This window comes from Desmodus rotundus, chromosome 12 (genome assembly GCF_022682495.2).
Source record: "Desmodus rotundus isolate HL8 chromosome 12, HLdesRot8A.1, whole genome shotgun sequence".
Taxonomy (NCBI): Eukaryota; Metazoa; Chordata; class Mammalia; order Chiroptera; family Phyllostomidae; genus Desmodus; species Desmodus rotundus.
In genome coordinates this window covers 35546992-35572686 of record NC_071398.1, presented here as the reverse complement: position 1 = coordinate 35572686, position 25695 = coordinate 35546992, and the positions used below count along the sequence as shown (strand labels likewise).

General features: G+C 48.1%; 1 protein-coding gene across 1 annotated transcript in view; it reads right to left on the bottom strand.

Moving 5' to 3' along the window:
• Positions 1 to 25695, bottom strand: part of PEPD (peptidase D) — a 113956-nt gene that overhangs the window by 56554 nt on the left and 31707 nt on the right. The window contains exons 7-9 of the mRNA XM_024577519.4: positions 13836 to 13880; positions 5686 to 5761; positions 4162 to 4208 (exon numbers count right to left, since the gene is read on the bottom strand). Coding sequence (XP_024433287.2) covers positions 4162 to 4208; positions 5686 to 5761; positions 13836 to 13880 — 168 coding nt within the window. The remainder of the gene's footprint in view (positions 1 to 4161; positions 4209 to 5685; positions 5762 to 13835; positions 13881 to 25695) is intronic.

The following is a 25695-nucleotide window of genomic DNA, read 5'->3' as shown; positions in this document are numbered from 1 at the left end:
CTTGAAACTCCACTCACGGGCACAGCACAGAGGAGGAGGTGTCTTAATAAATGCCATCAGCACACTCTTTGTTTTAGCATGCCCTCAAGATTTTATAACAAACTTTGAATAATCAAATTTTTTTAAAAAAAAGCATAGCCCTGGCCAGGTGGCTCAGGTGGTTGGAGCGTCGTCCTGTGCAGCAAAAGTTGCAGATTTGACCCCTGGTCAGGGCCCATACAGGAGCAACTGATGGATGTTTCTCTCTCTCTAAAATCAACAAGCATATCCTTGGGCGAGGACATTTTTTTAAAGTGTAACTCTTAGAACTGGGTCTCCTGGCTGGCGTCTCTCCAGTCTGGGTCTGAGCACCATTGTGGTGGTGGTGGTGGTTTGCCCTCCTTGGAGAAAATCAGGGCCGCTCCCCATCCCGCCACCCCTATCCCTGCCCCCTCCAGTCCTGACACACTGGAGTCCCTACCCTTCCCGCCCTGTGTCCCTCTGTGGGCTGGGGGTGCCAGGCGCTCGGGAGAATGTCTCGCTGGTTCTAGGGATGCTCTTCTAACCCAGGAATCAGCGGCTTCCCCAGGGGTAAGTCCAGCCGGTGCTGAAAGGGCCACACCCTGTGGGGGACTAACAGTTCAGACAGGGCTTCACATGCTTCACCTAGTTGAGGAAAGAAGGCTCAAGTCCACAGTGGCACCAACGACAGCAGGAAAACAGCTTAGGACATTCTTCTTTCTCTCCCCCATCCATCCAGTGCACCCCCATGTACGTCCTGGCCAGAACCACGGGGCACACACTGCAGACAAATAAGACCCAGTCTCCAAGAAGTAGCCTCCAGGCTCCCAAGGACGCAGGCTACAGAACCGTGTCCACCAGCTGCCCGGCCGTGGCAGGGAAATGTGCCCACGGGGAGGGAGCTCGAGGCAGAGTGAAGTCGCCCACCTCAGAGCTGCAGATGCTCCCAGAGGTTAGGCTGGCACTGGCAGCAAGGGTGCCCTCCTCACATCTGGCCAAGGACACCCCCAGACGTGACAATGTCCTAGCACAACCATTTACCTACTGTCTTCAGGGGGCTGACACCCTCTGCCTGCAAAGGTCACCCCAGCCACCGGTGCTTCAGGAAGTCTCCATCTCTTGCTCTTGCCGTCTCTGCTTCAGCTTTTCCCAGAGCAGTCCCCAACCGCTACCCACACTCTACCGCAGGAACCCCTGCTCTCAGCTCTCAGGGACCCACGGGTCGAGGGCTCCCAGGGCAGGCACACAGGTGCACGCGCCTGGCACATTTTGCTGAATTAATGCTGCTCAACACCCTGAGGCCAGCTGCTTTTGGCAGCGATCTCCGGGCTCATTTCTCTGAGAAATGTCCCTGGTGCCGAGGCGGCAGCAGTGTGTTGAACCCAGGAATGGGGGAGGGTGGAGGCCGAGGGGTTTGAAGACAAAGGTGACCTCCCCCAGGGCTCAGCGTGAAGAGACCCTCCTTCCAACAACAGCCAAATGCAACTCGTAGACTTTGGATCCCAACTCGAACAGACCAACTCCGAAAAGATAGTTTTAGACCAATACAGACTAGATATTGATAATATTGAGGAATTATTGCTAATTTGGTTATTTGTAATAATGACATGGTGGTTATGTAAAGGGAAAAATATCCTCATCAACTGAGACCCCTACTGATATATTTATAGGGAGAAATGACATGATTCTTTGGGGGGGGGGTATTAACAATTTCCTACTAAAGGGTGAAAAAAAAGACTGCTGTTACCGAGGTGGTGGGGGAGGACAAGGAGGTAGAAGAAATACCCCAGGCTGACTCCTGGAGCAGAGCTCACACACAGGCCCGTCTGGCTGCAGCAGGGCTGGGCTGTGGGACATGGGGCCAGAGAACAGCTCAGGTCCCTCCCTCCTAGGAGTCACCTTCGGAGCTCAGCTCCCTGCAGCGCAGGGCACGAGGCTGCCAGCGTGCAGCAGATGGCAGGGTTCCATCCTGGGGCAAGCTAGTCCTGCTCCAATTTCTGGGTTATTTTTATTTGAGACATCAGCGGTGGGTCACCTCTAGGCCAATTCAGATGAGAACAGATTTCTGGGGCAGTGCCAATCTCAGGGACCACTGCCCGGCCCATCTCCCAGGTAGCGGGACAGAACTCCTCCTGTTCCAGACAGATCCTTGGGGATCAGGGACCCTGGGAATCCTGAGCAGACACCACACTGCAGCACGGACCACGTGGAGGCAGAGGCTGGGCCCATGCCCTTCCCCACCTCCAGGGTCCTTGGAGAGGCTCTCTTTTGGCCCCTCCTGGAATTCCATAGCAACTAGAGCTTCCAGGCCATGTTAACCTCTTACCACCCGGAGTAAGAGGGGAGAAGCACAGAGGTTCCCTGTCTGGGACTTCTTTCAGTGTCAGACTGAAAAAGACACCCACCCCCGAGCCACATGACGATGAACATTAATGCCCATGCTGCCCACCGCCTGCTCCTCACCCTCCCCCAGCACTGACAAAGCGCAGGCCTGAAAGGCTGGGAGGGGGACTGGAGTAAGAGCAGGCCCTGGGGTGCCCTGGTGGACTTGGGCCCTGCAAGGTAGGCAAGGGGACGCCATGCCAGGCTCTAAGGCCAGGTAGAAAAGGGCAGTCCAGGATCGGGACGGGTGGGGGCAAGGAGAAAAGGTAAAACTCTTTTTCCTGTACTCACCACACTTCCGACACCAAATGTGTGGGTTTTCCATACAACCCATTCTCTAATTCTCTGTGGACACCACCTGGGTGTCCTACAATGTACTTCTGGCACCAACGGCCGGAGTCACCACAGACCCCATAGGCTAAAGGGCTCAGCCCCACAAGATTGTCCCCACTTCAGGCGGAAGTCCAGGCCTCCCGTATTTCTGACTGACTGGCTATAAATCAGGGGTGGGGGTGGGGTGTCCCATGACGCCCTCTTTGGGTTTGATAATTTGCCAAAATGGCTCACAGAACTCAGGGAAGCGCTTCATTTACTGTTCCCACTTTATTATAGAGATTACAACTCAGGAAGAGCCAGATGGAAGAGATGCACAGGGCGAGCTATGGGGGAAGGGTGTGGAGCTCTGACGCCTTCCAGGAGGTCCCCCTCCCAGCACGTGCCCCACTGCATTCACCAACAGGATCGAAGCTCTCCAGACCCTGTGGTTTAAAGTTTTCAGAGGCTCCATTTCGCCGGCACAATTGATTAAATCACTGGTCAGAACGCAATCTCCAGCCCCTCTGTCCCAGGGGTTGGGGTCTGGGCTCAAAGTTCCAACCCTTCAATCACAGGGATGGATCCCCAGTTACCAGCCCCCATCCTCAGGAGTCATTAGCATAACCTCGGGCCTGGCTGAAAGGGGCTCATTATGAATAACGACAGACTCTGTCACTGGGGGAATTCGGAAGGTTTTAGAAGCCCTGTGCGAGGGACTGGGGCAGAGATGAAACGTGGATTTCTTATTATGTGGGGGGTGGGGGAGGGGGGGCGCCAAATGGCAGCCTATTCCTTGACCTCTCCCCAGGGGAGCTTCCAGATGGTGCAGCCACTGGTGGGTGACTCCGGATATGGGTGGAAGGGGAGCCACTGGAGCGGTGTGGGTCTGACCGCAGGCTTCCTCATGCCATGAGCAGCCGTTTGCCGACCACGGTCCTGGAGCGACGCCCCCAGGACGGGCCATCCACACCGCGGAGGCGGGCAGCCCCAGGCAGCACTGGCTCCCTGCAGGCCTGTCTGGAGCCCTAGGCCAATGGCGCTCTCCAGAATACCTTATGAGCCACTTAGCCATCCTGAGACCCAGCTGTCCAAGCACAGCGGATGCAGTGACAGTGTTTACACATAAAAACGGCGAGCCGTCCACTAGCGCCTTTCAGAGTCACAACAGCAGCTCTTTGGTAAAGTTTCCTGCAAATTGCACAAACACAGTCCAGAGGCTGGAGTGATGGGGCACTAAAGCAGCCTGAAGAGCAATCACAGGCCATTACCGTCAAACACTCTGCCAGGTGCCAGCGAGGTGGCCACGGCCCGAGGAAAACCCTCTTCGCCCAAGATGCCCAGGCCCCGCTGGAACGCCGCTCGACGGGCACGCGTCACGGAGGCACCCCGCCCGCTACTCGCTCAGGGAACATAAATCACGGTTTTCACACTTTAATCTTCACCCAGAGAAACACAGCCGCTTACCTTTCCATCTCGTATTCCTTCATTCCCACTTTTACAGCCTTCATCACCTGGAGGAGAGGTAAGGAGCAAAGACGTTTGTATCACGCAGGTAAGTGGCACCGCCTGATAAATTACGTCTAGCACTTTTTCAAAAGAATCTCCTCTTAAAAAAAATAAATAAAAGAGTGACATGTGCACACAGTGGTACAAAAAAGTCCCCAAAGTCACACAGTTTATTTAAGGCACTCGGGAGCCGACAGACGCCCAGCTGGGATCAGCAGCGGGCTGAAGGCGGTGAGCTTCTAACCAAGGCATCTGCGGACGCCCAGTGTTCAGAAAGCCACGGGGCCCAGCCTTAAAGGTCTCCTTTGTTTAACTTCCACGAAAAGAATGTAAGCACCCCTAATTCACTGCCGTGTTATTTACAAGGCCACCAGTAGACGAGTGGATAAAACAGTGGTGGTGCGCATATACGGTGGTGCGCATATACGGTGGTGCGCATATACAGTGGGATAGTATTAGACCATCTGTAAAACAGAATGAAATCTTACCATGGATGGACCTAGAGGGTACTATGCTCAGCGAAGTAAGTCAAAGACAAATACCATATGACTTTACTTACGTGTGGAATCTAAAGAACAAAATGAACAAACGAAACTAAAAGGGACTCATAGATACGGAGGGCAGACCGGTGGCCGCCAGACGGCAGGGGTGCTGGGGAGCTGGGTGAACGAGGAGAAGGGATCAAGAGGGACAAACCAGTGGTTGCAGAACAGTCATGGGGTGTAAAGCGCAGCACAGGGAGCACAGTCAGTAATATTGTCACAACTGTGAGTGGGGCCAAGCAGGCACGGAAGCTACTGGGGGAGCCCTGTGTAAAGAAGATGACCACCCTCTGCGCTGTACACCTGGAAGTAATACGGAATAATACTGAGTGTAAACTATAATTGAAAAATAAAATAAAACAGAGAAAATGAGCTTATACAAGAGATTCTCTTGTCCACAAATGACCCATGTCTGTCTCCAGACACAAAGCTGAGACTGTCACCAAGCAGGCACCAGGCTGTCCCAGTCACCCTGACAGTCTTTCCCAAAACGCTCTTCCTGATTTGCTCCTACTCCTCAGGGGAACTAAAGGGGGAAGGTTCGGAGAGAATGATGTGAGGACATTTAACGAAGGACAGTAATAAATGTGCTCGGACTGTGGGTAAGAACAAAAGATTCTTTAAAAAGAAGCTGGAACTTTGGGAATTCTGGGAAGGAAAGCCCCATCCTCCTGGAAGTGGGGCCTTCATGTTGGGGAATTCCCTGAGGGCGGGTGCCTGAACCTCTGCTGTCCCTGCCCTGGCCCCACTGGGGAACAGAGAAAAGACATCACTGTGGCCTGAAGTGGCCTTCCTGCCTGTTCCACGGGCACTCGGGACTGCAGCCTCCCTGAGACATCTGTCTGGATGCCACCCTCTCGCCCCTCCACACAGCAGTGTGCTTGCCCCCCACCCCCACCCCAGCCAGAACAGAACTCCAACAAGCCAAGGGCCTGCTTACCTCCCGGTGAGCCTCGCTGGAGATCCTATTGGTGTAGCGCAAAACCTCCAGCTCCATGTCCGTCTTGAAGACCCGGCTTGAGGGAGGAGAAAGACAAAGGGGCAAGTCAGGGGCTTCCAGCAGTAGCTGGCTGGACCCCTCCAGAAAGACCCTGGAGCAGCCACACCTGCATAACCTGGAAAGCTTCACAGGACAAGGTGGTACCCAGTTAGGCTGCAGATGGGCTGCCTAGGCGTGGGGGTAGCGGCAGGGTGGACCCCCAATCTGAAGGAGTGAGAGCAACACGAAGCACTGTCCATCCTCAACTAATGGTGGCCTCGGGTGTGCAGGCTGTTTCCAGTTACAAGATCTGGAAACTGCTGTGGGTGGGGGAAGAAGCCCAGGCTCTTCACCAAGACAAGCCTTGCCTCGCTGAGACTCAGTTTCCTCATCTGTCAAATGGAGGGAAGTCTACATGGGTGGGCTGTCAGACCTGTATCTTCAAGTGCTGCCTCTTGGGGCTCTGCTCAGTTGGCTGAAGAGGCCCCCCATTCCCTCCCCACACCCGTGGGGACTCAGGCTGCTGCCTGAGACAGAGGTGGGAGTGGGAATGGGGGGGCATGTGGTGCACCCACTTCCAGCCTAAGCGCAGGAGTGAATGTGGAAGGAGCCAGTCTGAAGAGATAAGCAGAGGCTGAGGGGAGGACACCAGAAAAACAACAAGGAGAGAAAGGGTTTATGGGGGTCAGGTGGCGCAGCCAAGAGACCCTGCTGACTTGTAGAGATGCCCTGTATTTCCTGCAACTGGACGCCAGGGGGCCTTCACAATAAATGCCTATTAATTTGTACAAATATGGTTAAGGGTTTCTGGTCTTTGCAATCAATCTCATCCCCAAGTAAGACCCACACAGAGAAGCTAAATAAATGTTCCTTTTCTATCTCCATCATATCCAATAAGCAACTCCAGGTCACGGGCATTTCAGTGGCAGCCACGGCCAGTCATCAGGAGCACAGCGTCCTCAGCCATCCCTCCTGACCCACTTTCGACAAAGCCTCCTCTCCCTGCCTCAGAGAGAACACACTCAAGCGCCCTCGAGGACAGCACAGCCAGCGTGTCTGACGACAGCAGACCAGCACCTGCCCTTCATCCATGCGCCTCTCATCCAGCCACTGGCCGTCCTCGGGGCCGCCCTGAGCTGGCCTCAGCGGAGGTAGACAGGATGGCAGGGAGGACGTCACAGAAACAGCCAGAGCCACTGCCTTGCAGTCTCCGTGGTACCGTCCAGCCGGGACAGCCAGCCTTTTGTCCCTGGGAAGTGAGGAGGGCGTTGGACAGCACAGTGGTGCCCTCTCAGGAGGGTAAACCTTCTGGGGAACGTAGACAAGGCAAACCCCCAAGCCCACCGAGAGTTCTGCAAACAAACATGCCTTCTCCCTGAGGGGCAGACACTGAGCCTAACTGTTTGCTCTTTACCATCGTAAAGATGCCTCTGGTTTTGTACCAGGGTGCTGGGAGCAGCCCTACCTGGGGAACAGAAAGCTCATTCCTGTGCCCTGGAGGGTCCAGAGCCACAAACGGGACTCAGAGGAGCAGCCCGGGCATCTGAGGTCCAAATCCGTTCACAGGATGACCTAGCAGCCCCCGGTACTTTCCTTCTCACTGCTGCCCTGCTCAGCACCAGCCCGAGGACCTGGGAAGGGGCGAGTGGGCCTCTCTGGGATGCCCAGAGTGACAACACAGGTAGAAAGAGGCCCAGGCTGCATTTGCCTCTGGCCCTCTGCCTCTCCTCTGTCCTAGACCCTACACCCGCTCTGGCACAGGCCCCCAGGCACCCCCAGCTCCATGTGACAGGAGCTCCTGCCCATCCATGTGCCCATCTCGGCTCACAGCTCTGACATCCCTGCTGCTTGAAACATAACCGGGCATCACCCCAGTCACCTTCCTCTGGTCCACCCAGTGCTCCCACATCCAACTGACGACCAAGGACTGTGAATCCACCTCCACAACCTCTCTCAGACCCTCTGTTTCTCTCCATCAGGACCCTACGCCCTCCAGCCTGGACAGCCTCTCCTGCCTCCGCTGGCCTCCAAGCCTCCAGGCCTGTCTGCTCCCTAACAGGCAGAGGAGCTTTAGGAGATGCAAATCAGACCTTGCTTGTCCTTGCCCAAAACCTTCAGTGCTCTTTAGATGTCCTGGGGGTGAAGTCAAAACTACAAGGTGACTCCTGAGGCTCTCCAGGCCCCACCCCTACAGCACACTCCTCTGCCTGGAACTTGCTAAATCCCTTTTGGCTGACCTTTCATCCTCCAGCTCCCACTGGAGAGGCACCTTTCTCAAGGTGGAGGAGGGGCCCCTCCATCCCCCACACCAGGCTAGGCCGGCTCTCTCTGTTCCCTGGCCGCTATAGGAATCATCAGCAAGCTCTCACACTTGTAATCTCTTTTTCACCTAAGTCTCCTCCAAAACCATAGCCCTGGAGGGCAGCCCAGGGCCGGAACAGTGCCTGGCCCAGAGCAGGCACACAGAAACTTTGGGTTAGAAAAGCATCTGGGCACCGCACCAAAGCTGGAAACACTTTCAAGGAGCAGAGATAATGGCCTCATTTCAAAAGAAAAGGAGGCCATATCCCCCCACCCCAGGGGAAGTTCACCAGGTCAGTGTGGGGGGCTGCTCAGCCTGGCATGCCCTGGGCAGGACAAACTCCACTGCCATGGCCCACCCCCAGCCAGAGGTGGGAAGGAGCAGCCCCAGGACTCGACCCCGCAGGAGCCCACCCCACAGGCTCTCCTCTCGGTCTCCTCCCCGAGGCTGGAGCACCCTGGTCCTAGAGATGAGCAGGGCAAAGCACACAGCCAGCCCAAGGAGAAAGGAGACAAGGAGCCTCCAGACCACGCTCTCCTCCCTTGGGAGATGTTACGCATTTTCAGCCATCAAGGACCAGGGTCTTGCTTTCTTTCCCAATTTTACTCTGGGAAAATGGCAAGCTAGGCTTCTTGCTGATTTCCTCAGAACTTATGTTTTAGTTACATTAAAAAAAAAATCAGAGGGAATCACAGCAGATTATCTCACAAAGGCAGTTGTCTGGAGAAACCAGCCTGGCCCAGCTGAACCCAAGCTTTAAAGGCCCTGAAAATAGCCGTCTCTGTGTGCGGACTTCCCCGGTTATCCGCAGGGCACTCTGGGCCCGAAGTCGCTCCCAGTTTTCTCCATGACCCAAGCTCTGGAAACTTGTGAGATAATTGCAGCGAGTAAGACGACTAGCTAGCATTCTGCACAGCTTCTCCCATCTTCAGGAAGAGTTCATAGCCCTGAACCTGATGAGGTTATTTCCATGGCTCCTGAGCACAAAAAAGGCAAGGAAAGGGGAATTCCACCGTGGTCCTGCCCTGCAGGCCCAATGGCCGCTGGAGTGAGGGGGGCTTAGGCCACACTCCACCCTGGCCTTATCAGGCCCAGGGATGTGTGAGGTCCTGGTTAGAAATGTGATCCGCAGGGGCTCTATCCCCAAGAGAGGATGAAGGCCACCTCCTCCATGCAGCATCAGAGGACCAGGGCTCAGGACAAGATGACACCAATGACACTTAAGAAGTCTGGACAGAAGGCAGGTCAGGCTCGCCCAGCAGCAGGAGGAGGCGCTGCCGTGTGTGGGAGATGAGCACTCACACGCCCCGGCTCCTGGCCGTGCCAGTGAGCGCCAGCACACTCGGAGCTGCTTCCGCAGAGGCGGCACCATGGGCAGGGCGAGGAGGGGGAGGCGCAGAGTCCCCAGCCGCAGGCCCGAAACCCTACAACGACAAAAACTGGACTAGGCTGAGATTCATTTGTGCAGTTTTTCTCCTGTATATATTCACAGGCCATAAAACTGCCTCGGGATAGTAAACCAGGATGAAGACACCAGTTAACTGAGGTCTGATGCTCCAACAAAAACAGTAGTAAGACGGGACGAAGTGTTTCCAAAATCAGTCTGTAAGCGTCAAAGCACCACAGTGTTCACCCAAACCCAGTGGGAAGGACAGGAACTCCATCTCTCCTGAAGATGAGTGTATGGGGATGGTTCTGTGAGAGAGGGCGGTGAGAATTCAATCCCACAGGACCCCCAAGACCATTCCTTCCACCCCATGACCCAGCGATGCAAAGGGTAAAATCCCAGAACAGCAGCAGGGGCAGAAAGAAAGAGCTGGTTGGAATTACATATGTTCAAGAAGCTCAGTCAGGAAGTCCTCTCAGAGAAACTGGAGCCACAAAGTAATGATGGCTTAATGCAGCTGTGAGCCCAGTGGGCCTGAGGCCTGACTGGGCCAGGCTGACATGGGCCACGTGCGGGGGAGGCATGGGACGGCCACCTCCACACCCAGGCCATCGCCTGATGCTCCCACATCCTACCTCCAGCCTTCTGGTGCACCATGTGTCCAGCTCTCACGCTGCTTAGAATCCCACTTGCCACTTGGGTTTCTCGTCAACTTAGGGTTAAATGCCTATGCACCGGGAGACAAAGACAGCAACCCTACTGGAACACTTTTCACATACACACCAAAAATCCAGGCCATCAGCAACATACCTTTTCCAGTTTGGGACATACTGCCAGGACCTCAGATCCTGGTGTGCTTCTGCTCCTGAACCACCCACAGCTCCCCATCTCCAGGGAATGGACAGGCGGGAGACACAGACCTGTTACCTCACTGCCTGATTAACACAGACAAGACACCTTTGCTTGGGGTAATTAACAGTCTAAAACTGACCTGTGACTCAATTCAGTCTCACGTAAAACCCAAGAAGGCACAGGGCACCTGCTGACATGCTAGCTCTCCCGTGTCGCTTCCGGAGGTACTTCCCTGAAACCCAAGGCACTGCACTATTAGACGGTATGAAAGCATCTCCTTTTATTTCCCATCCCGCCTTCAGATCAATTTAATCATCTGCAGAACAGAAAAGGAGAACCACAGCCTAAATTATGGAAGTGAGATGCCTGCTCTTATTAAGTTTCAACTTTTGACCTCCACATTCAAACTGCAATACCAGCACAGGAAGAGAAATTATCAGTTATAATCTCATGTTTGTGGGGAAGAGTATGATTATAGAGGAATTTACAGGAAATCAAAAAGGCACTGCTTGAGAGAATGGAAAACAATAAAGCAGTCACCAAAAGGAAATGAATGACACCCAAGCAAAAACGGGAAAGGAAGCTCGGGGAGCACTGGGAGAGGCTGCTCGCCGCCTCCCCATCAGCCCAGCTCCGGGAGGCACCCCAGGTCCCCAGCCTAGTGGCTAAGCAGGGGCCCGGGTGCGTGTCGGTGGCAGGAGGCGTGGTGCACCCCCCATATGCTGGCCTCACACGAGACCCACTCTGGGGGCTCTGAGCACCCCCGCATGTCCAGTGGCCAAGAGTGGATGGAGAGCGGCTGACCCTCAGGTGCGCCCCCGCCCTGGGGTGCTCCTCAGAGCTGTGAGGGGCAGCACAAGATCCCGGAATCATCGGGCTGGCTCAGCTCCCAGCTTTTTCTTGGGCAAATCCCTCAGTTTTCTCATCTGTAGCATTAGGGTAATCAGAGTAGCCCCCCTCATAACAACATAAAATATCTCTTTAAAGAGGGTGACATGTGGCAAGTGCTTGGCAGAAGACCTGGCACACAGAAAGTCTCGAGAGGCTACAGCCACTGTCCTGAACAACTCAGCTGTGTCAGCACTGGCGCTCTCACTGAATTCCTCAGCCACCCATCAAGGGAGACCACTCCTACTCTGTAGGAGGGGAAACGGAGGATCAGTGCTGCAGACCGAGTGTTTGTCTCCCTCCAAAATTCAGGCTGAAATCCAACCTCCAATGTGTTGGTGTTTGGAAGTGGGATCTTTACAGACAGAGAGGCTGGGGGTCAACAAAGTTCAGTGACTTTCCAAGGGGAGTGGGCTGGGGTTAGAATTTAGATTTGCCCAAGGGGGGTGGTTCATCCATTACACCAGGCAGCTTCTCTCCATGGGCCTAGAGACAGACGATGGTAGAAGCATTCAGGCCCTAGGGGCCCAAAGATGCAGCAGTGAGCCATAATTTAAGGTTATGAAGAGCTCCTCCCTCCTGTAGATGAGGGACCTGCCACCATCCCAGCCAGAGTCCTTCTCACAGCAACTAGAGGAGGGCCACTGTGGCTCTTGCTGAGCATGCTGCCATCACTACCGACGCCAGCACCCACACTATTAAAACACACCCCCGAGGCAGTAAGGACAATGTGACATTTCTAAAATAGTTCTACTGCCATCAAATGCCAAATAAGTCCTCTCTGCTGCTGGCTTTAATAAAGTTGGAATGTGTTCTTATGAACGTGGAATCCACTTCCAAGCCTTGGAAATGTCATTAGAATTAAAGCGTGCCTGTTCTAAAGTGAAGAACTAATGACATGTCCCTTCGGAGATGCTGGAGCGCACAATTTAGCTCTCATCTGTAAGCGTCCGACTCTAAGCAGCCATGAGGGAATGCCGTGTGTGGAGTGTAAGTGGACTCAGTCCATTCCTGAGTATCCAGGATTTATTCTTCTGTCAGCGGGGGGCTAGAGATGAGCCCAGCATGTGTTACTTTATAGTAACAAGAGGCGGCCATGTACTAGAAGGACATAGGTCCCACCCGCAGAGAGTGTGGCTGCAGTGGGCACTGGGCCAGAGCTGCTGACCAGCTAGGCTGGCGTGCCTGCCCAGCAGCTCCCCGGGGGGTCGGCACCAACGCCTGTCCACAGCCCCCAGATCTTCACCTCCTGCCCAGCCTCTCTCCCACTGGCACCTGACTCAAAATCAACACACACCAGACAAGTCCTTGATCTATCAGCTACAGAATCTGTTCCTCCCAGCCACCCCCCTTTTTTGTCCCCAGATGTTCAGGACAAAAACCCAGAGTCACTTTGAACTTCACCCTTCACTCAGTTGTCGAATGCTCCTCTCAGGAGCATTCACCCTGACTGACACTTTACATCTTGACTCCATCACACAGCCCTCCATTGCCGCCTAGGCCCCGCGACAGCCTCCTATCTGGCAGCCTGTTCACACCCTCGCCCTACAATTGAGTCTCAGTCTAAAGCTAAAATTACTTTTTAGAATGCAAAACCCAATCCTACCCTTCCCCTGCTTAAATCTTTCAAAGTTTTCTTTTGGTTCCCATTAGTCTCAAGACAAAGTCTAAGTTGACACCATGGCCAACCCACCTCCCGCCCAAGTCTCCAATCCCCCACTGGAGCCACTTCCCCAGTGTGTAGCTCTACGCTAGCCACACGAGGCCATTACCCTTTCCCTTGTCTCCAGCCGTTGAACAAGTGGACCCTCAGACTGTATTATTCTCTCCTTCTCATCCACTCCATGCTTTCCCCAACCTCACCAGCCAACTCCTACTCATTCTTTAGGTCACTGTTCCCAAGTTCTAAGACCAGGTGAGTGAGCTGTCCCAACTAGATGGAGAAATGTGACCACACGGCCTTAGATCAGACATGAGGAGTCTGCATACCTCCCTGTCAGGTGATGATGTGGCAAAGGCCCTCCCTTACCTCTCCCCTACATTCATGGTAAGTGCAGCCATATAATGAAGAAAAATGTTTGGGTGCTATCAAAGAGCAACTCAATGATTAGGAAGAAAACTCAATGATTAGGATGGCACACCAGAGTTGGAGAGTCACTCCCAGGGTCCACAGAGGCAACACCCAACCTGAGAAAGCTTGTCTTGCTTTGACCAACCAGAAACTAGTTATGCTGTAGGTAGGGGCTGCCAACATCAAGGGAAGGAAGTAGGCAACATAAAAACATGTATGACAGGATGCCGACTACTCAAGACAGATGCACGGCATGAGGAAAACATGTTTACCTTTCAGTAATAGGATTATGTATATTTATTTTTATTCTTCTCACTATCTACTTTAACTGAGCTACATAAGGTTGGCTTATTTATAGAAGGAGTTTTGAAAGAGTGAAAATAAATGAAAAGATAAGATAAATTTAATTGACATTCAAATGACTCATGTCCTTTCAAAAAAACCCCAACCAACGGACAAACAAAAACAAAGAGGACAGTCTAGGAGAAGAGGCTCTAGAAACTGGCTTGTCTGATGGGCACTCTGCGTTGGCGTGGGCAGGAAGAGCAGGGTCTTTCACCTTCCCAAGCTGAGCACAAGGAATAGCCAATGTAGCCCCAGGCTGTACTTACCATTCCACAATCTCTGGATGAAGAATAGTGTTGTTAACATTGAACCTATAGAGAAAAAACAAATCAAGCTCATTAGTTCAATAATCTGTCATTTCCCAGCGAGAAATACCTCATTGAAGACATGCACACCATGACTAAGAGGGGACCATGAACTTTAATTTAATGACCTGCTGGCCCAGAGAAGGCCTGATGCTTATTCTTGCAGCAGACAAGGTAGCCCAGGCCACGTCCTCTAAGTGTAACCAGTTGTGGAACCAGCTGCCATCTTCCATCCTTGCTAGGCTGAGAGTTTATCTTCTTCCACCAAGTATAGCAACATACACATAATGGGAGACTCAGAATAAAAGGAGATAGGAGCAGAAGAACATTTGAAAACATAATGGCCTAAAATTTTGCCAATTTAATGAACAACATTAATCTACAAATAAAGCTAAAGGAACTCCAAGTAAGATAAAATGAAAGAGATCCACACCTAGACACATCATAATCATAAACTGTTGAAAGACAAAGAATCTTGCAAGTAGCAAGAGAAAAACAATTCATTACATACAGAGAATCCTCAATAAGACTGAAGGCTGCTTTCTTATCAAAAACTACAGAGGCCACAAGGCAGTAGGATGACATATTCAAAGTGCTCAAAGAAAAACACTGTCAACCGAGATTCTATATTCAGCTAAACTGTGCTTCAAGAATGAAACAAATTAAAACAGTCTCAGATGAACAAAAGCCAAGAGAATTCATTCCCAGGAGACCTATCCTATGAAGAATACTAAAGGAAACCCTTCAAACTGCAATGAAAAGACACTAGAGAGCAATTCAAATCAACTCAAAGAACAAAAGAGCACTGGTAAAGGTAGTGACATGAGCAAGTACACAGACAGTGTAAGTGTAGTTTTTGGTTATGATGCCTTTCTTCTCCTAACTTAAAATACAACTACACAAAGCAGTAATTGTAAATCTGTGTTTATGAACACAAAGTATACAAGCAATTGATCTGTATGCAATAACAGCATAAAGGAGAAGGGAAATGGAGCTATATAGGAGCTAAGTTTTGTATACTATTGAAATTAAGTTGAGTTAAAGCAAACTAGATTTTTAACATGTCCTTGTACAACCACATCAAAATTACAACTAAAATTTAGAACAACCATCACTGAGAACCGTCAGAAATGAAGTTGAGGGGGGGAAATGGAGACAATTGTACTTCAACAACAATACTTTTTAAAAAAGAAGAAAAAATAAAATCTTTTAAAATGTTAAAAAAAAAAGAAAAAAGAAATCAAGGTGAATGGAAGTCTGACAAGTACAGAATTAAAGAAACCACATCCATCCAGACAGGTAGGAAGGGAGCAGACATGGAACGGGCTGGTCCCTCACCCACGTGTGGTGGATAAAATTTTGGAAGGGATATCTTGGGAGCAAAGAGTCCCAGGTCCCCCAGCCCAGGGTACCAGTGCTAGGAAGATATGTACCTACAACTTCTGGCTACAAAGACCAGCAGGGATTGAGTCAGTGGGAGAAACTTCTGGAGCCACAAGTGGTTCTTAAAGGACCCACACAGGGACACGCCTGCTCAGACTGACTCCTCCTCAGCTCCAACGCTGGGGTGGCAGACTGAAAGGCACCAGTGGCATACAGGGAGAAACTAAAGTGTCTGACATCAAGGTGAGCAGAGGCCACTGTCCCTTTTCTAAGCCCTTCCTTGATAGAGCCAGTAGGCTGGTCCCATATCTGAGACTCTATCACCCTGGCTAACACTGTTTGGCCCACCTTGGAGGTCCCCAGAGGCTCTGCCCCACCCAAGCTGCTTTTCCATATGAATCTGGTCTTGGCTTATGCTTCACACCTTCCTAAATCCTCTCAAACAAGCAACAGCTGGCCTCAGTGAGCCCCAGGCCCGGCACTAGCAGCAACCAGCCTAGATTCACAGCTTGGCTCCACCTGGGAATCTCCAAGCCCAGCACAAGTAGCAGCCATCTCAGATTGCTTTATAGCACAAGCAGCATGGCCCCAGGTAAAACACAGGTGGAGGCTGACCTTGGCCTGCACCACTCAAGAAACCCCAGGACCAACACACCCAGTGGACAGCTACAGACCACTTTGGAGAACCACCACCCTACCCCTGTACAGCTGATCCTGCACAGAGGGTGGAGGTTGGTGGTCAGTGGTCACAGCCAGTCTTTGCAGCTGACTGACCTGGGTAAATCCCTCCCATTGACCTGCCAACAGCAACCGAGGCTCAACTATAAGAGAAGGGTGTACTTAACTCACACAAAGGGTGCACCTCGAGTGCCCAGCTTGGGTAATAGGAGGCTGTGCCACTGGACTCTATAGGACACCTACTACATTAGGCCATACTACCAAGACACAGAGTCAAAGCAGCTCTACCTAATACATAGGAACAAACACAGGGAGGCTGCCAAAATGAGGAGACAAAGAAACATGGCCCAAGTGAAAGAAAAGAACACAACTCCAAAGGGCTAAACGAAATAGAGATAAGCAATCTATCACATGCAGAGTTCAAAACACTGGTTTTGAGGATGCCCAAGGAACTTAGTGAGGACCTCAGTGGCATAAAAAGGACCCAGTCAGAAACAAAGGCTACGATAAGTGAAATAAAGAACAATTTACAGGGACACAACAATAGAGTGGATGAAGCCAAGAATCAGATCAAGGATTTGGAACATAATGAAGCAAAAACCAACCAATCAGAACAACAAGAAGAAAAAAGAATCCAAAAAATGTGGAGAATGTAAACAGTCTCTGGAACAACTTCAAGAGGTCCAACATTTGTATCATAGGGGTGCCAGAAGGAGAAGAGAAAGAGGAAGAAATTGTAAATCCTTTGAAAAAATAATGAAAGAAAATTCTAATTTGGTGAAGGAAATAGACATGGTCCAGGAAGTACAGAGTCCCAGTTATGATGGATACAAAGAGGCCCACTCCAAGACACATCATAATTAAAACACCAAAGTTTAAAGATAAAGAGAGAATATTAAAAGCTGCAAGAGAAAAGGAATCAATTACCTACAAATGAGTTCCCATAAGACTCTCAGCTGATTTATCAAAAGAAACCTTGCAGGCAAGAAGGGGCTGGAAAGAAGTATTCCAAGTCATGAAAGGCAAGGACCTACATTCAAGATTGCTCTATGCAGCAAAGCTTTCATTTAGAATGGAAGGGCAGATAAAGTGCTTCCCAGATAAGGTCAAGTTAAAGGAGTTCATCATCACCAAGCCCTTATTATATGAAATGTTAAAGGGATTTATCTAAGAAAAAGAAGATAAAATATATGAACCATAAAATGACAGCAAACTCACAGTTATTAACAACCACACCTAAAACAAAAACAAAAGCAAACTAAGCAAACAACTAGAATAGGAACAGAACCACAGAAATGGAGATCACATGGAGGGTTATCAATAGCGGAGCAGGAGCGGGAGAGAGGGGGGAAAGGTACAGAGAATAAGTAGCATAAATGGTAGGTAGAAAATAGACCGGGGGAGGGTAAGAATAGTATAGGAAATGTAGAAGCCAAAGAACTTATATGTATGACCCACAGACATGAGCTAAAGGGAGGGAATGCGGGTGGGAGGGGGTGTGCAGGGTGGAGGGGAGTGAAGGGGGGAAAATGGGACAACTGTAATAGCATAATCAATATAATATATAAAAAAATAAAATAAAGAGATTGAATTAGTAATCAAAACACTTACAAAGACAAGTCCAAGATCAAATGCCTTCACTAGTGAATTCTACCAAACATTTAAAGAATTAACACCAATTCTTCATAAACTCTTACAAAAACTAGAAGAGGAAGAAACACTTTCAACTCATTCTATGAGGTCAGTATTACCCTAATACCAAAACCAGACAAAAACAGCACAAGAAAACTATAGATGAAAATCCCTTAAAAACACAGACACAAAAACATCTTCAACAAAATCACGGCAAACAGAATTCACCAACAATAAAAGGGATGCACACTATGACCAAGTGGGATTTATCCCAGGAACACAAGGTTACTTCAACATACAAAAATAATCAATGTAATCAATATTAACAGAATATGGGACAAAACCACATAGATGTAGAAAAAGCATCCTACAAAACCCAACACCTTTTCATGATGTAAAAAACTCAATAAACTGGAAAGAGAAGGGAACTTTCTCAACCCGATAAAGTGTAGCTATAAAGATCCCACAGCTAACATCAGACTTGACGGTCAAAGACTAAAGTCTTTCCCCTGAGATGAGGAACAGCACAAGGACGTGCTCCCTCTCTGCTTCCATTCAGCATTTTGCTGGGAATTCTAGCTGGGTCAGCCAGGTAAGGAAAAGAAAGAAAGGGCACCGAGACAGTGCAAAAAGAAGTTAAACTATCGCTGTAGATGACATGATCTTGTAGATAGAAAATCTAAGCAATACACACACACACACACACACACACACACACCCTGCAAAAAACACATGTCAGAGCGGGTAAACAAGCTCAGTAAGTTTACCAGATACATGATCAACATACAAAAATCAGTCATATGTCCAAATACTAGCAATAAATACTCTGGAAATGAAATTAAGAAAACAGTTCCATTTACAATGGCATCAAGAGGAATAAAATACTTAGGAATAACTTTTAACAAGACAAGTTCAAGGCTCAAACAGTAAAAATTATAAAACATCACTCAAAAATAATAAAGATGGTCTAAATAAATGGAAAAGCACCCCATGTTTGTGGATTGGAGGAATTAATTTTGTTAGGATGACAATACTCCCCAAATTGATCTGCAGATTTAATGCAATTTCAACCAAAAACACAGTGGGCTTCTTTACAAAAATTCAAAAGCTGATCCTAAAATTTATATGGAAATTCAAGGGGCCCAAAATAGCCAAAACAATCTTGAAAAACAAAGATAAAATTAGAGGATTGACACTCTCTGACTTAAAAACTTACCATAAAGCTAGGTAATAAAGACAGTGTGGTACTGGCATAAAGATATATATATGTATATCTTTATATATAAGTAAAGATATATATATATAATTTAGAATCTAAAAACAAACACATAAATTTGTAGGCAATTGATTTTTTTACTGTGGTAAAATACACATACACATAAAATGTACCATTCAAGCCATTTCTAAAATTTATTTTTCAATGACAGTTTACACGTAATATTGTTTTGTATCACTTTCAGGGCTACAGCATTGTGATTAGACAATCATATACTTTACAGTGTTCAGCCCAATATTTCCAACACCCACCTGGGACCATACGTGGTTACTACAATGTCACTGTCTACCTCCCCCAGGCCGTACTTGCAGCTAGTTTTAAGTGTGCAGTTCAGTGGCATTGAGCACGTTCACACTGTTGTGCGGCCATCACTGCCGCGCATCTCCAGCACTTTCTCAGCATCCCAGACTGAAACTCTGTCCTCATTAAACACTAATTCCCCACCCCTTGTTTGCCCCAGCTGCTAGTAGCCACTATTCTATTTTATGTCTCCATGAACTTGGCTATTTCATATCAGTGGAATTATGCAATATTTGTCTTTGGTCAACTGACTTTTGACAAGGATGCCAAGAAAATGCAATAGGGAAAAGACCATCTTTTCAACAAATGGTGCTGGAACAACTGGACATTCACACAGAACAGAATGAAATTTGATCCCTATCTCACACTATGTACAGAAATTAACTCTAACTAAACCAAAGACCTGAACGAAAGAGCTAAAACTACAAAGTTCTTAGAAGAGAGAGGCAATAGTTTCTTAGATAATGACACCTAAAGCACAAACAACTGAGGGACAACAGATAAACTAGACTTCATCAAAATTAAAAGCTCTTGTGTGTCACAGGACACTTCATGAAAGTGAAAAGGCAACACACAGAATGGAAGAAATTTCTCAGAAATTACATGTTGTAGTATCCAGAATATAAACAGAAATCTTACAATGCAACAATAAAATTACAACAGAATTTAAAAATGGGCAAAGGAACTGAATAGATGTCTTTCTAAAGGAAATAAACAAATGGCAAAAAAGCACAAGAAAAGATGTTCATCAGCTACCAAGGAAATACAAACAAAAACCAAAAAGATAGATAATAACAAGCGTTGGTGAGGATGTGAAGAAACTGAAACCTTCAGACGTTGCTGGAGGGAATGTAAATTGGTACAGTCACTTGGGAAACTAGTTGGACAGTTCCTCAAAAAGTTTAACACAGAGTTACCACGAGAATCAGAAATCCCACGCCTAGGTGTATACACGAGGGAATGGAATATATATTCAATGCACACAAAGACTGGTACATCAATGCTTAAGACGGCATCATTCTTAACAGCTAAAAGGTGAGAGCAAACACGTGTCCATCAACGGATAAACATTGAAACATAATGTGGTATGTAGCTATCAAATGGAATATTTTGCAGCCATAGAAATGAGCAAAACTGTTTCATGCTTCAACATAGACGGATGAATTTTGAAAACATGCTAAATGAAAGAAGCCAGATAAGAAAGGCCACACATTACATGCTTTCATTTATATCAAATGCTAGAACAGGCAAATCCCTGGAGATAGAAAGTAGATTAGTGGTTGTTAGGGGGAAGGGGAATGACTTCCTAATGGGAATAGGGTTTCTTTTGGGATGATGAAAATATTCTAAAATTGATTGTGATGATAACTGCACAAATCTATAAACATATAGAAGCTGTTTAATTGTACACCTTACTGGGTCAACTGTAATGTATACAAATTATATTCCAATAAAGCTGTTTTTAAAACTTACTGAATTATGCACATAAGGAATCTTATTGTGTGTAAATTTTATTTCAATAAAGTCCATTTATACAATTGACTGAATGAGAGAAGAAAGAAACCCACAATGCAAAGTTTAAGACTTGCTCAGACCTCTGTGGTGACAGAACAAGTAGACAAACCGGGGGAGATGCAGAAGACACACACAATCAGAGTTAATCAGCCTGGCTTAACTGACACAGGCAGAGCCCCACAGCAGGCAACTACACATTGTGTGCTCTCTTCAAGTACCCAAGAAACACTTATCTTAAAGTCATATGTTGGAAGTTTTAACAAATTTCAAAGTGATAAAATACAGAAACCGATCACTGATTACAGTAGAATTACCATATTTTGCCGTGTATAATGTGCACTTTTCTGCCCAAATCTTTGAGGGAAAAATAAGGATGCACATTATACATGGGTAGTACTAATTCCGTATCTATATAAATGTTTTTAATTACGTTATTTATACTTATTCGTTAAGTGTAATCTAGAAAGCAGTAAGGATATCCGTATGCAAAATAATACCCTGAAATATGATAATCAGTTCTGTTTCTAAATTAAATAAATAAATAATTTAATTTAAAAACTGAAATGAAAGATTTTTTTCCTGAAAGTTTAGACCAAAAATGTGGATGCACATTATACACAGCAAAGTATGATAACCTTGAAATCAGAACAGAAAGAATATAAATCCCAAATTGTTTGGAAATTAAGATTTCTAAATAGCCACTGGTGAAAGAAGAAATGATGGAATTAGAAAATAAAAACATAAAATATGACCACTGATATGCAGCTAAAACAATGTTTAGAGGAAAATGTATAGCTCCAAATGCATTTAGTGGAAAAGAACACTGAGAACAAGATCTAAGCTCCATCAAAAGAATGTCCCTTCCTTCTTTCTCAAGAAGCTGAAGAACAAATGAACCTAAAGAAATTCACAGGAAATTAAAAAGAGCAGAAATCAATGAAATAAAAAGCAAACATATAAGAACTGCCAGAAAATCGAACTGTATGGAAGTCTGACAACCAAGGAGTTAAAGAAGAAACATTCATCCAGACCAGTAGGAGGGGCAAAGAAAGGCAGCTGGGCAGAGAGGACTCCCGGCAAGGTGGTGGCTGGAGGACTGGGGTGGACAAGGTAGCAGCTCATGGGCCAGACAAGGTGTTCAGCTGGCGGAGCAGATGGTCCCAAATTTGTGTGCAGATAAACTGGGAGGAACAACTTGCTCTGGGAGCAAGACAGACCTCGAAATCCAGGGTTCCAGTGTGGGGAAATAAAGCCTCAAAACCTCAGACTAAAAAACCCATGGGGGTTGCAGCGGCAGGAGAAACTCCCAGCCTCACAGGAGAGTTTGTTGGAGAGACCCACAGGGTTCTAGAACATATATAAACCCAACCACTCAGGAATCAGTGACAGAAGGGCCCAATTTGCTTAGGGGTAGCAGAGGAGGTGACTCAAAAACGTCACAGAGTGGAGCAGCAGCACTGTTTCCTCTCAGACCCCTCCCCCACATACAGTGTCACAACGCAGCACTGTGGGTTGCTCTGCCCTGGCAAATACCTAAGGCTCCACCCCTCATACCTTAACAGGTGTGCCGAGACAAAGAAATATGGCCCAAATGAAAGAACAGATCAAACCTCCAGAAAAAATACAACTAAGTGACGAAGAGATAGCCAACCTATCAGACACACAGTTCAAAACACTGGTAATCAGGATGCTCACAGAAATGGCTGAGTATGGCCCAAAAAGAGAGGAAACAGTGAAGGCTAGGCAAAGTGAATTAAAGGAAAATACACAGGGAACCAACAGTGAAAGGGAGGAAATAGGGAATAAAATCAACGGGTTGGACCAGAATGAAGAAATAAACAGTCAATCAGAACAGAATGAAGAAACAAGATTTCAAAAATATGAGAGGCTTAGGAACCTCCAGGACATCTTTAAATGTTCCAACATCCGAATCATAGAGGTGCCAGAAGGAGAAGGGGAAGACCAAGAAACTGAAAACTTACTTGAACAAATAATGAGGGAGAACTTCCCTAATCTGGCAAAGGAAATAGACTTCCAGGAAGTCCAGAAAGCTCAGAGAGTCCCAAAGGAGTTGGACCCAAGGAAGCACACACCAAGGCACATCATAATTATGTTACCCAAGATTAAAGAGAAGGAGAGAATCTTAAAAGCAGCAAGAGAAAAGGAGACAGTTACCTACAAAAGAGTTCCCATAAGACTCTCAGCTGATTTCTCAAAAGAAACCTTGCAGGCAAGAAGGGGCTGGAAAGAAGTATTCCAAGTCATGAAAGGCAAGGACCTACATCCAAGATGACTCTATCCAGAAAAGCTATCATTTAGAATGGAAGGGTAGATACAGTGCTTCCTAGACAAGGTCAAGTTAAAGGAGTTCATCATCACCAAGCCATTATTATATGAAATGTTAAAGGGACTTATCTAAGGAAAAGAAGAAAATTAAAAATTATGAACAGTAAAATGACAACAAACTCACAACTATCAACAACTGAACATAAAAAAAACAAAGAACTAAGCAAACAACTAGAACAGGAACAGAATCACAGAAATGGAGATCACATGGAGGATTATCAGTGGGGAAGGGAAGCAGGGAGAACGGGGGAAAAGGTACAGGGAATAAGAAGCATAAATAGTAGGTACAAAATAGACAGGGGAAGGGTAAGAATAGTATAGGAAAGGTAGAAGCCAAAGAACTTGTATGTATGACCATGGACATGAACTAAGGCGGGGGGGATGCAGGTGGGAGTGGAGGTTCAAGGAGGAGGGGAATAAAGGGGAGAAATAGAACAACTGTAATAGCATAATCAATAAAATATATTTTAAAAAATAAATATCTCTATTTTTCATTTTAAAAAGCAAACATACAACAAAGATAAATCTATAAAGCCAAAAGTTGTTCTTTGAAAGGATGAACGTAACTGAAAAGGGGACACCAGAATGTAAATAAAAGGGTCAGACTGGGGCACATTCCTGACGCTGTGTCACGTGTCATCCGCAGCTCAAGCTATAGTGAGACAGCTGGGGAAGTGCCACATGGCCCAGCACAAAGGACAGGACTCAGCAGAGGAAGCTGGGCAAGCCCTCAGCCCTCTGCATCCTCAGCCCTGTGACATCTGGGGTTGGAATATCACACAGCCTGTAACCAACCAGGGACCCTCCGCGGCCTCATTACTGGGGCTTGAAAACAACCATCTACCGCCACAGCGGTGAGCCGGTACACCCACTCCCGGCCGAGCCTGACGAGGACAGTCGGCGACGGGGAAAAAAGAGAGAAGGGGGTATGGGCAGGCAGATGGCCAAAGCTTTGGGATTCCTGACTACATAAATAAGCCTACTTAATTCAAAGTCAACCAAAATGTTGCAGAATTGAAGCTCTCCTTGTGAAATATCAGAGAGACCACCGACAGCCTACATGGCTCGCCACGGAGAGCAGAGCAGCGGATGACATAAATCAGGACGACAACGCAGACTCTGCCTCCCACTTTGCCACACGTCACTCTGACATTAGGAAAAGCAGTGGCTGCCCTCCCCACCAGCCAAACACACAGCAAAATCTCGTGTCACGAAACACGCACGTACCCACAAACCCCCAGCAGCAAAGTGACCCAGCACATAAACACACACGCAGACGACGTGAACATAAACACAACAGACAAGATGAACTCTACACAGCAGAACATGCCCAGAAAACAGGAGCGCACAGACACACAGATGTGTGTACAACAGACACACTCAGACACACAGAGGCACACAGATGTATATTCACAGTCACAGGCGGACACACACATGCACACAGACTCAGACACACAAACTCAAGAGACATGCAGACACACTCACACACCAAGATACACTCACACAAATGCACGCTTAGACACAAAACACCCAGACAGAGAAACACATGCAGACACACAGAGGAGTCCAAAACCCATTCCACTCAGTGTTGACCGACTTTCACTCAGGGCTACGCAATGCCACTATTCCGTGCTTCCGCCACTGTGCTAGCTAGCGTGTTCTAGGGTGAGCATGTAATTGTGTAAAAACAGCAGCAAACCCACACGTGCCTGCGAGTAGGGGGGTCCTAGAAGCACAGGGTAATTCCCTGGTGGGCTCCACCTGTGGGGCTGGGCGATGCAGGGTTAAGTAGCGTGGGTGCAGCCACCGCTGCCCTGGCCGCCTGCAGTTTGTAACCTCAAGAGCAGGCCCTGGGAGACCCCCACTCCACACCCCTCCTAAGGGCTGAGGCAGGTTCTTGTCCCTTGGGGATCCATCCCCTCATGGAGCGTCCGTGGGCCTCTCTGAGAAGCCCGATCCTAAATACAAACTTGATACACAAGTTAGCAGTGACCAGAAAGCCCAGGCCCCCATGCCACAGACTAGCATTTTGCCATAATTGTCAGGTTTTAATAATGTCCCTCTCCTTCCTGGGTTTTAAAATTCACATCTTTGAATATTAATATTCCTGCGTTAACAACCCCCAAATTTAGCAATTTCAATTTTAACTGCTTATTTAAATGGAATTAATTTGTAACCAATGGTCTTCAAATATGCAAGGCAATTTAAGTAAATGCCAACAGATAAAAAATAGGTATATTCTGAATAAGCAGCTGATGCCAAATACCGACCACATTCCCGGGAGACAACAGTATGAAACAGCTCGGTGTAACTCACCACCCCCGCCCCACCAGGCCCCTGGGCACAAAGTCTACTGGTTTGGAGGGGGCTCCATGCCAGGGAGGCGCCCTCATTAAGCTGCATAAACTCGATGGATGAGCAACCTCGGCTCAGGCCACCTGGGCCCCCATAGACCACCTCCTTCCTGACACAGCCAGCATCTCTCTCTCAGGAAAACCTGCTCTGAAGTCCACCTCCCCAGGTGCTAGCAAAGATTCCTCCCTTCTGACTTTGCCCCCAGGCCGCAGCAACCAACTGCACCTGACCACCACTGGGCGAAGCCCATAGGAGGAAGCCTCAGGCCCTCCTGGCTACAGAACAGACCCCCACCCCTGCTTCTCCTAGCTCCCCGCCCCGGACCTGGCGGCCATG